An 18,115-nucleotide genomic window follows, 5' to 3' on the forward strand; every position below is an offset into this window, starting at 1 on the left:
CAGGGGGGCTCCTGGTAGCTGCCAAACAAAAGTCAGACTCCTTGCTGCCTCCAGAGCTCCAGATCTGCCTAAAAACCTCACCTTTTTTGTACCAAGGTAACTTTTTGCAGTGTAGAGAACAAATCTGAAATGCAGCCAGTTACGCTAGCATCCTAATGGGAGAATTTGGGGTAACATTTGACTCACAGATGTGATGCACAAAAAATGTTCATTGCACACTTTTAGTAGGCATGGGCTGGTTATATATGGATTTGAAGAGCCAACCATTTGTGTTCATGTTTTTCCATGCCACAGATACTGAATGGAGAGAGGGAGAAAATAATTTCATATTAATAAATAACTTCAGCTCTAAAATGTTAATGCCTCATGGTCTCAAGCCTCAAAATGCAAAGACTTTTGGCAAAACTTCAATTTGGCAAAGATTTCAGTAAAAGTGACTTTTGTTTCAGTGGAATCACACCAGGGATCATTAGTGGCTGTTTTCTAGGGCATAGAAGAGCATAATTACCCGGAATAGTCCATATCCAGAAGTGTTTCACAAGAGTGGGCACATTTACTGGAGGAGGCTGTCTTGGGTCAACTTTTGACCTTTGTTTCTTCTCAAGATTATCATCTTCCTTGAACTCAGGAGACAGAGGAGTGCTCCGTTTCAGCAGGCACTGTTTTAAGGATAGTACTGATTGCCCCCAAACATGCAAGTACAAAAAACACACAAAGCTTGTTTAAGGGACTACCTTAAAAGGCAGCAGCACAGCAAGAACTGGGGCTTTCCTCTTGTTGTAGAAAGTCATGACAAGTCTGGCAGATGCATTTGGGCCTCAGGTTAAGACATTGTCACACTGGATGTAGGACGGAAAATTGTTATTCTTATGAAAAAGTTTATGGAAGTTGTTTCAGAATTGGTAAGACTGATGGTTAGAACTAATCAACTCACAAAACAGGGAGTGAAGAGGTAGCATGGAGTAGGCATAATGATTTATGAAAAGGATGCTAAAAGGTTTACTTGCTGTAATAAAATGTCCTCTGACACTTGAACTTTTGATGCAACATTAAAGCAAAATGCAGCACTAACAGTGAAGGTTTTCTTTGCATATACAGCATTAATTCTACTGTGTGCATTTGAGAAGCTATGCATTATTTCCTTGCTAGCACTAAATGTAAATAACTTAGAGCCCTCAGGCTTCACCGTCCTGAAGCATGCAAGTGGAATAAATGTAAGCATGTAATAAATATTAGCATGTAAGATTGCAATGCACCACTTTTATGGCCATCACTGTGTCTGCTGCATTTAGACATTTGGTACAATTTCTTTCTGTCCTGTCCAAGAGTTGTTCACTTATTTATGTCCTCACTATGGTCTGTTCACATATCTGTGGCCTGGTTTTTTGGTTTTTGCATGGTGCAGATGTCAGTTGGTTTTCCTGTGCTTGAGCAAACTAAACAAAGTGAAGCTGCAAGTTATTTCTACAATCCCAATTCTCAATTCTGTGCAAACAAAAAAAATCACCTGAGAGCACTGGCAACCCAAAGGATCTCATACCCAATGCCCTTTCCACTTCAGTAACAGAAAGCCTTTTTAATGGCACGATCTAATTTCTGATGAAGGATTTAGCCCTGAAGAAATTATTCTCTTGCAGTAAATGAAGGAACATTTATACCAGACAGTACATAGCATAGCTGCTGCTCTGTCAGTGAAGGGGTTCTTTCTGAAAGTACAGCATATTCACTGTATTCACAGTAGTCACAATATTCACATTATTCACAATATCCACATATTCCAGTATGGCAATGAGCAGCACAAATACCTGTATTTTTACAGTAGTGTATGCTGCCACTCTCAGAGCTCTTTATCATTTGGACAATACCTAATCATACAGCACAATGGAGTGCATAAAGAAGCTTTAAAATGCAGAGAAGAGTTAAAGCTCATAGCAGACAATGAAGGAGAAGCAATGCTGAAATACTGTCTTGTGGCTGTTTTTATCACAGGCTGTTAAGCAAACGTACAGTATTGTTGAACAGGGGTAACTCACACAAGTACGAATTTTTGAGTTCCATCCTCATGCAAACCTTATTTTAGCACACTTGGGAAACACCCCCTCTTCTTCCTGGGGTAAGATTTTGAAAGATTTTTTTAAGAAGCATAACCCAAACTTCATAGCTATGGAGGACAGATGGCAGCAAACTCTCTTTTGTTTCCAGTCTGCATCTGGCTCTGGTTTGCAGCTGTCTGGGCTGCTTTGATGTGGGCTGTCTGATATCCAGGGGCTGTGCCTGAGTACCCAGCACAGTTTTACCACCACCTCACTACCCAGCCTTGGTTTCATCATAAGTACCAAGGCCTTTCCTACATGTTTGTGATGAAAATGCCTCCTTGGAAAATGTTTGCTTAAAGCAGGTGAGAGATTCTTCCATCCCTGCCCACTGCTTCACTCCTACAGCAGTTATCTGGCTGGAGAGGAAATGCTCCCTGCACAGCAGATGTGTGAACAACATCCCCTGGTGTATGCCTGCCTGTTAGCCTATTGTATCTGCAGTGAGTGCATAAATACACCTAACCTCAGCAGCTTGGCAAATAGACTCTCTGCCGTTTAAGAAATACATTTATAAATGTTTCCATTTCTCAGTCCTCATGTCTGAATTCTTCAGCATAGCATTTAACAAATGTCTTAATTTTCATCTTAAAAGAGAGCCAGAAACATCAAAGCTTTCAGTTTTCCTGTTTCAGATAAAATATGCTGACATTTCACCCAAGAGGGAGGATTTTTAGTAGATCATAGCATTCTTGTCTCCAAATATGTCTTTTTAAAAGCCCGTTGATGCTTTCCAGTTTCTAATTCACGCTATTAATAGGTTAAAAAAAAAAAAGGGCTTTAGGGGCAAAGAAACCGTGTGATTTTGTAAAGTGTTTCATATAAACAAAGACCAAAACAAAGGCTGTACAAAATACCTTAATTTTAGTGTACAGCAGTTGTACTGAAGGGACTGGCTTCTCCCTGTGTGAGCATCAGCATGGAGACTCTGTAAAAGCACATTGAGAAAAGCCTCAATTTTATTTGTCCTCCTGGAGTAGGAGAGGAGTGACTGTTAACTTAATGTCTTCAGTGCCAGTGCTGTCCAAGCAGCACTTTGTCAAAGCCTTTAGTTATTTATTTTTGCTGGAGCCATATCTGAACCAGGTTTAGAGCAGAGAAGGCTGTCTTCATCTTTAGAATGTCGTCTTTAGAAACCCAGGGTTTTTTTTCCAACTGAGTGTCATTCAAGATTTCAGATTCAAGACCACAGCTGAGTAAGATTCGTGCAAGCTGAGTAGTTCCTCATGCAGCTGGTCCACATTTGAAAGATAAGGCAGCAATTTGGTAGAGAGCAGTCAGCCTTCACTAGGCTTTGCACTGGATCTAGCCCAGCAGGTACCCACTGAGACTTTAAAGGCCAAAGCACGCGTTGTTAAAAGTTTAGCCCCTCAAGACATGTAAATCCATCTTTGTCTCACTTTGTTTCTTTGTACATGTGATGACTTGAGAGTTCTCTGCTGAGGGGACATTTCTATAGCATGGTGAGTTTGAATGAGATGATGAAAATTCTGGCTGGCAATCAGCTCAGCTGAACACAAAAATTTCACTACCAGCATGAAATGTGGCAGAAAGCACTAATAGATGGTAATGCCAGGACAAGGAGCAGCAAACTGCAGAAACTGTGGCTGGAGACAGCCACTCATACTGTTTTGGCAACTAACAGCTCGGAAGCCATGAGCAAAGCTGAGTTCATTGAGGTAAAGTATGTCACCAGCATCAGCAGGTCAAACTATTGAACATGGCTGCATGGGAGAAGAGCATGAGACCTTTTCTTTTACGCAGAAGTCCTAATTCACATAGAAGTCACTTTAAATTTACCTAGACATCCTGCTATGTTAAAACCACTGAAAGCTTGAGTAATTTATAAAGTATAATTTGTGTGTGCTTTTGGTGTTGCTTTATGTCTGCTGCCTTCCAAAAATCTAATTGCCTGACATCAAATAGGTCATGGAGAGGCAAAAGTACTTTGTGCATAGATACTATGTCTATATATATATACAGACACTCAAAAACTAGCAGGAAAGCCTTGTCTGTCATGTCAAAAATGTTTCTATTTTGGGCAAGGTTTGAAGCTTGCTGTTGGTGGTAAATGTTTTCCCTTTATATGTAGTTTGCACAAGTCAGGTTGTATTCCAGCAATAAGCATGGCATTCAGAAGACACATACAGCATGTTTGGGCTGCCTCTGAAATCCAATTGCCTTGAACTGATGATTTCCTGATTAATTCCTCTTTGCAGAAGAGGGGCTGGTTCCTTGAACTAGCATTGCCAGTCACTTTGCAAATTTAAAACCAAGGCTCCCCTTTACTGATCAATGCAAGGGAAAGTTTGGTTAGTCCCCTGGATGACCATTTTTTCCACCAGCTCAATTTCCTTCTTGCCAAAGGGCAAAGTCCTGCTTAACTTTGGGCTCTGGGCTTCCTCATCCCATCTGCTGCATTCCTCTGTCATATTTAGACCAGGCAAGAAACATAGGCGTGTGTGCTGTGTAAAGCATGGCTTTCAACCAGTCCACCTCCACTGGTGAACAGCCCTGGATAAGCTGCAGCTGCATTGAACAGGAACAAGGTGAGGTTGTAGCCACATTTTCAGTGTAGAAAGCACAACAAAACTCCCAGGAATAATTCTGTTGGGTGAAGGATATTGATGCTTTTTGCAACAGTATTGCTGTGTCCTGGGAACCTATCACAATTTCTGGAACACTTTTTTTCATTTGTTCTACTTCGTGTATGCCAAGAGATTATTTATGCTCATGTTTATGTATAGCTGTGTCTGTCTGTCTGCCTGTAAATATATGGAAACACATCTGTTGTATAAATAGAAAACAACTTTGATTGATTTAACAGGAAACTAATTTTATACTCCATGAAAAACATTACATTTAGAGCACACTGATCTTTCATTTTTAAAGCTTTAAAAAGTTTATGACTTTAGTCCTTCTAGCACATGCTTTATTAGTCACAAGAAATCCACACTTCAGTTCAAAAATTTCAGTTCTTGCAGGACTTGCTAGTTTGCTAATTTTAAACTCTTGGTTTTATTAGGAACTAAGAAGAACTTTATATTCAGGCATTGATGATAAATAGACTGTATACTGTGAAACCAACACTCCTCAATGTGAAAGACCTGACATCTAAATAAACAGCTGATTGTTTGGCTGTTATCAACTGTCTGAAGTAAGCTGGAATTCAGTGGGGACAAGAAAGACAGCTTCTTCTCAATCTTCAGAGAGTTGTTGTTCAGTCTGTACCTAAGATATTGGATTTTTTTACATTGCAGTCAAAAGCTCTTCGGGAAAAATGGCTGCTACAGGGAATTCCTGCTGGCTCTGCAGAAGAGGAAGAAGCCAGAAGGAAGCAGTCAGAAGAGGATGAGCTGAAGGTGAAAAAGCTGGAAGAAAACATACACAGGTAGGGACAGCTTCCTTTATCTTTGCCTAAGAATAGTCCCTCCCATGAAGGCTGGATATTTTCCTTGCCCAGGTCCCCATCTCTGGCAGCAGCTGATGGATGGCAGCTGCCCAGATAAAACTGTAAAAGGCAGTCACACATACAGCCAAATACACCCAACATTTGTCTCCTAGATGTCCATGTTGTTCAACATAGAGTCATTGTGTTACCTTTGTGTTTAATGTACTTTTATGGATTTCTTTCATGAGGTAGCTCAACAGAGGGCCAAGTTCCCCCTTCAGATGCATGTGTATGACTTGATCAACACCCAATAGATTCTCCATTCCTTTACACCTCCTACAGCCAAAATGAGTTCAAAGAGGGAGAGCATCCTTTTGCACTTACTTCACTGGTGCAAATGAGTTTTTGAAATGCACCAGCAGATGCCACTAGCAGATCAAATGCTGCTTTCAAAAGCAAGGTTTGGGTGTTAGAGTGATTTCCTTTTATCAGTTTCCCATTGCAGTCTGAGTTGACATTTGTCCTCTTTTTTGTTTTTTCCCTTGTTTCATTACAAACTAAGGGCTCTAAAGGAACAAAAGGCTTGTAAGGAAAGATATTTTAATCCTGACAGGGCATATTCCAGAGCTGCTTCTGCCATTTAGGTTATGTAAATTTAGAGTTTTTTCAGCTGGCAAAAGCTGGTGAAATTTGGCAACACAACTTTTACAAATATGTGAGCTGAGTCTACAAGAGAGAAAGAGGAATAGGACCAGCAGTCCAAGGGTTGAGGTATTAACTTCCTATCTGTTGAACTCAATTTGCCTTATGGCAGGTTTCATGTGAAATTTCTTGGAGAAGTCAATGAGAAAGTTTCTTTGGGGATATAGACAAGCAGACCTACCCTAAGCCTGGACAATGCTAAATAACTACTATGTGGAAGACATTGATCAGCATGAATGTAAGACTTAGAGTTACCTCATGCTACTGGTCTTTGTCCTGTGATTCATGTTAATTGAAACTGGTCTGAGAATGTGTGTTGTTCTTTTATGTTTGTGGTAACATAAGGCAAGAAAACTTTTTCGTTTTCATAGGATATTTGATGCTTTACTTCATAAATTAATATTGTATACAGAAAGAATACATGGACTGTGCTCCAGAAATATGTACTGTAACACATATTTCATCTAGTGCTGAAAGATGCTAAGAGCCTTGACCCCATCCAGCAAAACATGTCACAGAGGGGCTAATTTCAGCTATATGAGTTCCACCACTGAAGGCAGTGAAACCTCTTTGTTTTAGTAGTTTGTTAAGTGTAGGATGAAGGACTGTGTAAAACCTTTGCTCTTCTGGTTTGCTTGTCTGCTTCCTTAACTGCAGCCATGAAATCAAAAATTTGAATATTTGAAAGTCACAGAACTCTCTTCTTCTGTGCCCAGTTATCTGTCAAAGACAAGTTAGCTGCTTTCTTCTGAGTTGAAGTGACATTTGTGTGACAGTCTCACTAACACACTTAACTTCCCTGTTGTCTTTCTAAGGGAATTCCAAAGCCAGTAAAAAAGTAATTTAATTTAAATGAGAATATTTTCTCATACATCTGAACTGTACAGATGAGACAGCAGAGGTTGAGGTCATTAGTCTAATTCCTACATGACATTTACATGACTACATTTACATCCATGACAACACAGCATATCCAGAGCCCATCAAAATAGGCTAAGAAGGTAAATGGCTGTAGAAGGGCAAGAAGAGAGAAGATGTCAAGCACATTATCCTGAGGAATTAAGTAGAATGGGCTCATCCTGAAAGTATTTTTCTTGCTGTCTGTGCCCTGCATTTTCACTCCACATTCCCAGGAGAGAATCAAGGGGGAGGATTACTGGGGGATTGTTCATCTGTTCATGTTTTCAGGGAATCAATGGCCCTTTGGAAGTCCACTCTGCACTATCAGCCCTGTAAAAAAGCCCAAACCCTCTCAATAAAGGTGACAGAGGACAGACTAAGCTGGTTCACGAGGAGGATAGAAAATTACTTCAAGACCAGCCCAAAGACTGATTCCACAGGACCGTAAAACCACAATGCCACGCATCTTGCATATTTATTAGTGTCACACGGCATCAAATGTGCAGGCACAGAGCAGCTGCAGGATCAATATGTCTGAGAAAAACTATTGGGATACACATACTGGAAAAAATATATAAAATACATAATATATTATTAAAAATATATCCTTTGCATTTCCTCTCGGATCAGAGTGAAACTTACTTGTGAGGAACAATGTCCAGCACCTGCTGTCAGCCAGTATCCATGACCCTGCTTTAAGAATGGGAAGTCCTCCCTTTTCTCTTGCAGCAGAGCATCCCATCATCATGACAGAGAGCACCATTTTTTCTACACACTGAAGCACTCAAAAAGGTTCCTTTCTCATTCACCTGCTTTTACTGCATGAATTGCTGTGGTACAAGAGAAGTATCTGTTGTTATTTGCAGGCCAGCTGTACCAGTAGGTCTGAGAATCTCAGTGAACTGTGGCCCTTAGAACAGAAAACTGAGAGTGTTTGAGGCCAGACTAGCATTCCTAAATGAGGATGTCGCCTCATGTAGGAGGGCTCATGTGGGCTAATGAGGATGTGTGCTGTCCAGAAAAGGCCAATACCTTTTGGAGAAACAATAAGGCTAGCACTGGGTTTGTGGATGGTCTTTAAGGCCTTTCACATCACACAAATTCTTTCAGTGGGTATTGCTCTCTCTAAATCAGTTTTAAGTGATTTCTCACTAAAATAATCCATTTTGCAAGATGTAAACATACTTCTAATGCTTATTCTTAAGGTAGTGTAACCAGTTCTCCTTTGTGTGGGAAGTGTTTAATTTCAACCAAGGCAGTAAAAATGCATAAGAGTACAGACTGCTTCTTATTTATTAGACTTCTGTGTTATTGTATCATGATACAGGAAATCATGTACTTCAGCTTGTACCTTGCAAGGATATGTGCATGACTCAGCTTAGACATGAGTAAGTGTAATGATTTAATGAGCTTCCTTGTCTGCAAAGGCATTTTGAAGAAGAATGCCTACATTACTCAGCATTTTTGTGCACTTCATGCTAAGCAGTAGGGAAAAAAACAGCATCAAAAAAAGAGGAATAAAGCAGAACAAATAACGCAATGCAAATAATTTAATCCTATTATAATGCTGCTAGTTAACATCAGGAGGGCATAGAAGTACACAATGTACATATAAGTTAAAAAAACAAGCTGTGCAAGATTAGGACAAGATGCAGGCTTATGAATGGTGTAACAGTGGATTACAGGCAGAAGAGTGATTTGACAGTTGTGACTAGTTTAATATGTTTAGAACCCTTGTAACCAAGAATGCAAAGTGAAAATCAAGAAAGGCTGAATTCTTTTGGTCCTGGATTTCCAGCACTCCTGACTGCCTGACTTCAACCTTCAGAAAAACATAAGATGCCCCATGTAAAAGTCCTTTGTCCAATGGACTTAATGGAACTTAAGGAGATGGAACCCCTTATTCAACATTCATGGAGTCTTTAGTGGACTGGATATCTGTCAGAGGTGGAATAATGTTGTTAAATGTTTGAAACCTGGCTGGAAGACTGGTGGCATTGCGTCAATGTCAGATTGAAGCCTGACACTGATATCTCTTCACACAAACTTTATTTAGTTTTTTATGTTTCTATAAAGATCCTGGATCAGTGGTAGAGGATGACAGATATTTCTGAGTATCTTTCCCATTGTTACAAAGAACAAAAATGATCCTCTGTTTTTTGCAGCCACCTTAGATTTGAGTAAATTATAGTAAAGGAGTCAAAAAATTAATTAAAAGCATTTCCCTTCCCTTAAACTTATTGTCCAAATTACAGACCTGAAACATGTTATTTGGGATGGCACTGATAGAGATTCCCAGTGACTTCCACAGACATACTTGTGATAGAGAGTTGTAGGTGAAACAAATGCTGCAATGTGTTGCGTGCCTCCCATGGTTTGGGGTTTTTTACCACAGGATGATCTGGATGTTTTGCAGCAGTGAATGGAAAATTGGCAGTTGACATCTGTGTATTATACAGATAGTATTCACTATCTGTATAATACAGATAAAACTGAGCAGCCCACCCAAAGCCTGCTATTCCTTCACAGCATTTCAAATGCTCCCAAAATTATTTTATTATATTAGATTAAATTATAGCTCATGGCTCATGGCCTATGTTTACTACAAAAGATGAAGGGTTTTTGTTGCTCTGAAGCTTTTGGGTAGCATGAAAACAAGAAATACTCTGTATCTCCCTGCTTGATGATGAACACTTGCATGAAGTACCAGGACTGGACTTACTGTGGTTCCTGGAGTAAAGAAAACCAGAGAAATAATGTTCAGCAAAGTTGCATATCCCTCCAGTAATCAACAGTGCATTTGTTCATCTTGGATGAGGAGGTGCCCAACAACTCCAAGGAGTGACGAATTATTATTTTAGCCATTTTGGACATGGGAACTAGGCAGACAGTTTAAACCAGTGGATTCTGGATCCCCAAAAGGTGCATGCAAGAGCCCCTTGTGGCACTTTGGCACTGTGACAGCTCTTGCAGGTCAAGCAGTGCAGGACAGAGGCCAAGGAGTAAGTGGATCCCTTGCTCTTTGCTCAGGACTACCCAGCTGTCAGCATATCCAAAGTCCTTGTGCTTGCAAAAGCCCTTTGGGGTTGTGAAATTCTTCACCTTTCTGCATGCTGGGGATAAGCCTTTGCTGTATCACCTCTAGGAGAAAACTTTTCCATGGTGGCCCAGCACAGAGGAAGAGCTCCAGTGTTAAGGACGGGAAGGTCTGTGCTTTGGCCCATAGGGCATGAGCTCTTTCCTGGGGCAAGCACACCCTTGGTGGTTGTTGCTATCTTGCTGATGTGGGCAGGTAGAAAATGTATGCAAAAAATCCCTCTCTCCCAGCAACTCCCAGAGTGTTGAACTGAAACATGCCTAATGAAATGAAGCACAGCTTCCAAGAAAAACACTTAACCTGAGAGACCAAAATAGATGCTGACTATAAACTTACATGACACAAAATATATCCTGAATGTAAGCCGAATATAAGTTTACCACCTCTCCCAAGCAAATAGTGCCTTGGTTGTGCACTCTCTTGTTCTACTGTTCTTGGTCTCTGTCTGCTTGCCAGTATTAGACATAAGTCCAAATCTAAATGGAAGCAGATATGCAAACATACAGCAAAATATGGTAGAATTTCTTCAAATTTGGCAGAAACACCATCTTCTACCATCACTGCAAGTGAATCTTACAGGTAAATGCTTAGATTTGAGTTCTGTTAGAGAAGCTGGGATAGGCCATGAAAGGAAAACCCTCCCCAAGCTGATTTGATATGCAGAAAATAAAATCTTCTTAAATCATCCTATTAATAGACTGAGTGCCTCACAGATCTGTGATGCTAGATGGGGTCTGTGCTGATATCTCTTCTCACTGAAGAGTCCAGCAAGTACAGATTCATGGTCATGCTGAAGTTGTTGCAGCTGCTGCACCTTAAGCATTTTCTCTCCTTCAGGTATCCGTTGTTTCATTTCTTTCTGATGCCCATGTTTGCTTCCTGCATCTTCATTCCATGATAAAAACCTAGTATATTTCAGACTGGGAACTGTGAATCTAACTTAGTCCATCTTGCACGGTCACTTAAAGTCTTTGCATGACAGAGACAGAGAGAGAGAGAGAACTTAAGACAGATGCAACTGCACTCCTTCAAGAGAAGGATCATCTGATGTCAAAACCAGCTGCCCAGACCTCCCCTGTAGCAGACAGTGTAAGCTGGGACCAGAGATGCCATAAACCTCTCCTTAGCAAGGTCTCAGCCATTTCCTTTCAGTCTTAAACCTCCAGAGAGATACAAGGAGTTCCTGAAATTATGCTAGTGCAGAGAACAGTGAGTCTTATTTTGCAACTTCACATTGATGGCAGATGGCGAAAATTATCAGGAGCATTGTTTATTCAGCATTTTTGGCTTTTACCTAGAATGCCAGATACAGTTGTAGGCAAGCCTTCAGTTTACCTCCATATGCTTCCCATCTGACCAGTTCTGTTGGATGAGCTCTGTAAGGGTGAACTGGCAAGAATGTCTCCTCATGGCCATGCAGTGTCTTCAAATTCTGCTCACCTTATGAGGGAATATCAAGATTTCTGCACAGGAGTAGTTGTTCTGTCTAGCTCTCCACTAATATTGATCAACACCAGTTCTCAGGTGCTGCAGGTCTGCAATTCCAATTTCAGCAAGCCATCAAAACAGCAGTTTCCAAAAGAGCACAACCTTCATCTCCCATTGTGCTCTAGATGGGGTTTACTTATTATATGTGATACATTTCTTAGAAAAACAGAGACCAAAACAAAACCAGACAAAAAGGCTAAAACCCAGGAAATTACAGGTTTTCAAATGAACCTACTCTGCAGTGTGATTAGAGAATTTCTCAGAACTTTCATGATGATGTAAGAAGAGCAATGAGCTAGGGGTTGCTGGGTGGCAATGGATCTGAAGTTTTTTCATATGGTATAATATATTCAGATGTAATGCTTAAAAAAAAGAAACAAGCCAACACTAAAAATAATAACACAGCTTACTACTTCAGTTCTGAAACTCAACTCAAAATAGCAGAATGATATGCCAGTGCCTTAACAGTTGCTTGAATGGTGGTGTTCTGGGTTCAATAGTAGCAACCTCTGGCTCTTCCACAACTCCTAGGCATTGCTAGCTTGTAATAACTTAATTATTTCTCTGCATCTTACAGAATGGAGAAGAGGATAGACTCTTCAATTGGAGTACAGACTCCCTCCTCATCACCTATGTCTGCTCTCCTTAAATATGTGTACCAAATATGTGTACCTTGTATGGACCTTGATAAAGAGACCCATTTGCCTAATTTGAGAGCCAGATATAAAAGAAATCCCAAAACTCTGCCTGTACATAGCACTGCATTTTCCTCCTCTAGTGTTTCTGACACTTCACCCATGTCAGTGTGCTGTAAATTTAGGGACATATTCCTTGAGAATAGAAGCAGGTTGTCAAGGTGTCCTGGTTTCAGCTAGGGTGGAGTTAATTTCTTCTCATGATGTTTCATCTCCAGCTGGGCTTAAAAACACCACACAGGATGCATCTTTTAGACAAGATAACACTTGTGAAGCACTATCAGTTTCTATATGACTTAATGCGAGCTCACATGCTTCACCCTCTTGTGAAAGGGGCAAAACCTCTAGGCCAGGTTCAGCAAGAAAAATACAATTTCAGTAACTGCAGCCTTTCAATAAAATGGACATTTTGTGCAAGGCTGTGTTTCTGCTGCCATACTAGATGAGACATAGTGAAATATTATCAAATGAAAAATTCCTGAGCCTCCTTGGCTTTAACACTTCACAGTTAATAAGTGCACACTTCTTAATGTGATGGGGTTAGCCAGATGGGGAAATATCTTCCTTGTGCATGTATTATCTTATGTATTGAATCACCTCTGATGCAAAGCCATCTAGGATCCTCACACCTCGTTTAAGACCAGTAGAACTGACAGGGGTTTCCTGAAGCAGTGAACTGTATTATAACATGAAGTGTGGGAAACTGCTGAATTTCATTACGTCTGAATTAAGTATAAATCACAGTCCAAATGGGATAGTTGCATGGAGTAAAACAAAACTGACTAGAGCCCATTCCTTTCCTTGTTATGCTTACTTTTGTTGGTGTTGTCTGGTCCATTTGCTTTCCTTGTATTCCAGCCCTAACACAGGGTAGTAGAGGTGAAACAGCTCCTTACCTACAGTTGGTTCATATAGCACTTGGTAGATGACAAAAAATAAAACTGTGGAAATTCTATAACAGGAAGACAAGTTTGTGTGAAGGTAACCTGTATGTGTACAGTCTTTAAAGACATGACAAACCAGGAGTGTATTTAGAAAGAGAGGGCAGAGAGTTAGGCAACAGCATGAATTTGTTTTATTGCTTTACAGGATCATGAGTCTCTCTCCAAATTAAATCAAAGGACTTCTCTCTTCCCTGCCAAACCACTCTTTATGTGCTGGATATAAAGAGGCCAGAACATGCAGTGTGTGTGTAGATAAAATTCTGAGGTGAGGACATGCAGTATACATGCGCAGATGCTCACAAACGTGGTCACAGGGCAGCGAAGACACAGCTGCAATTCTAGTCCTCAATATTCCCTTCTCCCAGAGGGCCAGGTTCATCCTGTTGAGATGTAGGAGGTTAAATAAGTCAGCTACATTGAATCACCATCCTGCGTAAGCCTCTCTCTCTCTCTCCCTCTCTTTTGACTTCAGGTGCCTCAGTTAAGTGCCCCAAGGGCAATGAGTGGAATTTAAGCCTTGATGTTTCTTCCTGCACAGGCACCCTCTGCTAGGCCTCTGGGCACTACCGTGATGCAAATATTCATCAATAAGGATTACTTACGTGCCTGGTGCATCGCCTGGTGCATCGCCCGGGCTCTGCCCTGTCACTCTTGCTGATCTCCAGCACTAACACGTTCTTCTGCAGAGCTGGGCTAGCGCTGAGTAGGTGGAGGTAGGGCAAGGTGCAGTGTCTGGAGCCACCCAGTGGGCATTGGTAGTCTGAGCCTCGATTTTAAAAACCCGCAGTCTGAAAAGCGTGTCGCCTTCCCTGTCGGGTATTTTAACTTCTGCAGTATGCGAATCCTAAGGCAAAAAGTAAAGCAAATCCCCACCCTAGTCCATTGAAGGCAAACAAAGACTGGATGTGCAGTATGGAATCCTGCTTGATAAGAAAGGGACGCATGTAATGAATTTCATTGAGAACTTACAGTTAAAGAAAAAAGTCCCAAGTCATGTTCAGGCATGTTCAGGAACAGACAGAAATCTGCTTGCACATGTATCCTGGTCCCACTTTAAAAATGCAAACAAGCTGTAACAGAAAAGCTCAGTGCATTCAGAAAAAACTATAGACATCCAAGAATACAACTGATGTGGTCAAAGTAGCAGCAAGGGACATTCAGAGCACTTGGACCAGCATGTTACAAAGGTAAAGCATGCTCATCGCCATGTACAAACACAGGCTTGTAGGCTGAAATGGTCTGTGGCTCTTAGGGTAAGATACTGAGGAACCAGGCCCCAGCACCAGATTGCTATAACAAGTCAAAGTACAGAACTGACTTGGTATGACATGTGCACAGGGACAGCAAAGCCTAAGAGGGAAAGATAGGGACTAATAGGTGGAGGCAGCAAGAGACTTTATACAACATACCCACATGGATTAAAATAATCTAAAAGTAAGACATGCGTGGCATCTGCTGTGACCTGTTGAGGCTACAGGGGAAAAAGGACTTTGCAAAGATGTCAGGAGTACTTTCAAGCAACGGAGGAGGGGAAGAGAAGGAGGAAAGAAGGAAAACTCAAAAATTTTGCAAAAGCAACAAAATAAAATATTCAAGGTCAGATAAAGCAGAGCTTTACCAGGGATTTTCATGTAATCAATACCCAGAGCTGCAGTTAGGACTCCTGAACAAAGCATGTTGTGTGCTGCAAAGTTTGGTTAGTAAGGTCAAGCAACTGCAGTATTGGATTATGATTGCAGTACATCATTAATGTCTTAGAGAGAGCACTTGAAGTGAAAGGTAAATTCGAGTTTACCAGGCATTGGAGTCAGACTTGGACATTGTTCATGCTTCTTTTCAGAAGTTCTTCAGCCAGTGAAGACTACCTGATATACAAGGAGTCATAGCTTTAAGACAGTGGAAGACAGGAAAATACTGAAACTGGTCCTCCTCAGTGCTACCCATGTAAAAGAATCTGTGGACAAGGATCTGATATGCTCGAGGTGCCAGTAACATATCTCTTCTGGGGTTTAAATGCAGATCTGTTCTCCCTTCTCTGTAGCTGTCGGCCTACCTCAGGACAAATTCACCTGAATACAGTACCAGAGTCCTAAGAAGGCAAGTAAATTCAAAAACAAGGTACTTGTCAAGGAAAAGATTATTTGAAACAGATGAAGCTGATTCTGAATAACTGGATCACTGGAGAAATTTCAAAAAGCTGTAAAAACATTTTTTAGATTGTAAATGGTCTGAAAGACCTGGCAGAGCTATACCAGGTTAATGCTGTCCCATTCCTAGGAAAATGCATTTAGTCTTCCATGTGAAAGTTTGCTAAATTATACAAACTCTATACTAGAACATTTTCACTAATACAGCTAAACAAGCAAAGCTTCCCTTTGTGGACTGATGTTTTTACCAGCAAAAAGTATGGACACTTAAATGCAGTGAGTTCTGTAGGCAGAGGTTATTGTACTTACCTCTCTACTAGAATACATACTGAAATAAAATGTTTTTAATAATAACCTACCCTCTAGGCAAACCAGCACATCAGTGGGAAGACTTGCAGTCGTTGCTAGTGGAGAGAGTCACAGGGACCAAGGCTTTGCATCCTGCATTTGTCTAGACAATGTAGGCAGTGCAGAGCATTTCTCTGGGAATTGCCTCAAGGAAAGAAATCAGCCATAAGAGGATGAAGTGCAGAATTACCCCTGGGTTAAACTCTTACCTCTGCCAAAGGCTTCTTGCTGTATTTGAAGCCGGGTACTTCAGCAGTGCTTCCATATCTCATACTCCAGCATTCATTTGTGCAATTATCTTTCTCACACATTTATGTGATGTGAGCTCAGCTCATTGGTACAGGAATTGCTTCTCATTGTATGAAGAGAACTTCATTGCTGCCTCTTAGAATACCAAGTGAATTTTTGCTTTTCAGAATTCTTCACGTTTTTCTCTTATTTTGCAGTGGCAGTTAAGATATAGTGGTTCTGAAGACATGGCTTGAGGTGCCTCAGGTCCATGGTGTGACACACCTTCATAAATTAAATAGCTTTTGTTGGTAATTCCTAAAGGAGTTTTATTTTTTAATTCAGGTGTCAAAATCCAGTTCCCAAATTATGAATCTCTTTAACATGATGTTGGTTTTCTTATCTTTGCCCATTAACCACTGGACTTGTTTTATTTCTTCTTTTTCTCCTGCTGTCACTCTCTATATGCAGTAAGTCAGGAATCCAGGATTCCTATTGGATCTCCATGGTGGGGTTGCATCCATGCTGTGCACAGTAGTATATACTCTTTGCTGCAAAGACTTTATATGCATGTCATCAAGGCAAGCAATGACAAGAAAAGGAAGTGGGGACCAGAAGCATGGACTAGAGCCTAGGTTTTCCAAGTTTGAGTGATGTCTCAAGTAGACAAGTAAGTCTACAACCAACTGATGGACTCAAATTGTAGCATAGATTTTTAACACCAGAGGAAACATTCATTGTCTACAAACAGATACGAGAGAGAGAAAGCAATTCCAGCTTGGACCCTGACACCTTTGATTGTAGCTCAGAGAAAATGTCCTAAATGGTAGAGTTATTGCTGGGCTGTTTAAAGAACTTTTTGTTTGTAGGAAACCCATTTGGGAAACATGAACTTGCTGACAGAACCTTAACTGCACAAAGTATGAATAGACAGACATTCCATGTAATCATGGATTACTGGCAATACGTAAGCATATGGTAAGGGAGCATGTCACAAGCATGTCAAATAAGAGACCCGGGAAAATAACTTATAATTAAATCTGGGAGCCCTAGAACCTGTATTAGAAGTTTTCAATTCTGTTTTAATCTTGTGCATTTTAAAAAACATACTTAAAAAACTGTAAGTACTGTTTCCTGGTATGAGTCTCTCTTTTGCCTCATTTCTGCTCTTTCTATGTGACAGTACTCAATCAGGACAATGAATTTCACACAAGTGATCCTCCCAAGAATCCACATTGCAATCAGGATGTGGGTGGGCAGTCTGGTTTGCAGGAAGATGCTTTTCTGTAGGTCCATTAGATAAAGGAGCAGTCTTAGTAACCCAGGTAAGGTTTGTTAAGACTTACAGTTGAAAACAAAGATCTTAGTTCCAAAAGAATAGAAGGGCAATATAAAATACTACAAAATTACAGCAAAAGGCTAAGCGTTTTCTGACTTGTCCAATGACCTCCGAGTTTTGTGACTTGGCACACCTGGAATAAATCCAAATAGGCAGAAGGCTCCTAAAAAATTTATAAATGCAATCCAGGCATCAGCAGCTGCAAAGCAACAATGTGACACCAGCAGAACAGGGCATGTAAATCTCATCTTGCTTGCAGCATCCATGTGGGGAAACCAGAATAATCTGTTCACCCTACAAATGTCATTCCAGAGGGGTTGTAGGGGTTGTACCATTTGGTCCTGCAAGGATAGCCCAGGTCACTGTCAGAAGTTACGCCCAGCGACGAGACATCACTTCTGATGCAGAGAAGTGGTTCATATTTGTTAAACTGGCAGTCCAGTTTTGATGCCACAGGATTTCAGCTGAGAAAATAAATAAAAGGCAAAATAACATAATTCTGACTTTAGGAAATGTTGCAGCAGGAGAAAACAGTGAAGATACCACAGGATCTGTTTTCTTCTAGTGAAATTATTGTACTTTCACTTAGGCACAATCTAAAATTTCCTGCTTGCCAAAGGCAGGAAGTAGCCACCACATCAGATGTAACTTGTTATGTTACACATATGGTCAATGAAAGCCCAGTTTTAAGGCTATGGGCAATGTTTTGTAATCTTCCAGGAAGCAGTGGTCAACTCTCCCTT

General features: G+C 40.7%; 1 protein-coding gene across 2 annotated transcripts in view; it reads left to right on the forward strand.

Moving 5' to 3' along the window:
• The window catches only part of PALM2AKAP2 (PALM2 and AKAP2 fusion), a 267,097-nt gene that overhangs the window by 58,750 nt on the left and 190,232 nt on the right, over positions 1–18,115 (forward strand). For both annotated transcript variants that reach the window (XM_050986883.1, XM_050986884.1), the window contains exon 3: positions 5,354–5,484. In XM_050986883.1, coding sequence (XP_050842840.1) covers positions 5,354–5,484 — 131 coding nt within the window. The remainder of the gene's footprint in view (positions 1–5,353; positions 5,485–18,115) is intronic.

This window comes from Serinus canaria, chromosome Z (genome assembly GCF_022539315.1).
Source record: "Serinus canaria isolate serCan28SL12 chromosome Z, serCan2020, whole genome shotgun sequence".
Taxonomy (NCBI): Eukaryota; Metazoa; Chordata; class Aves; order Passeriformes; family Fringillidae; genus Serinus; species Serinus canaria.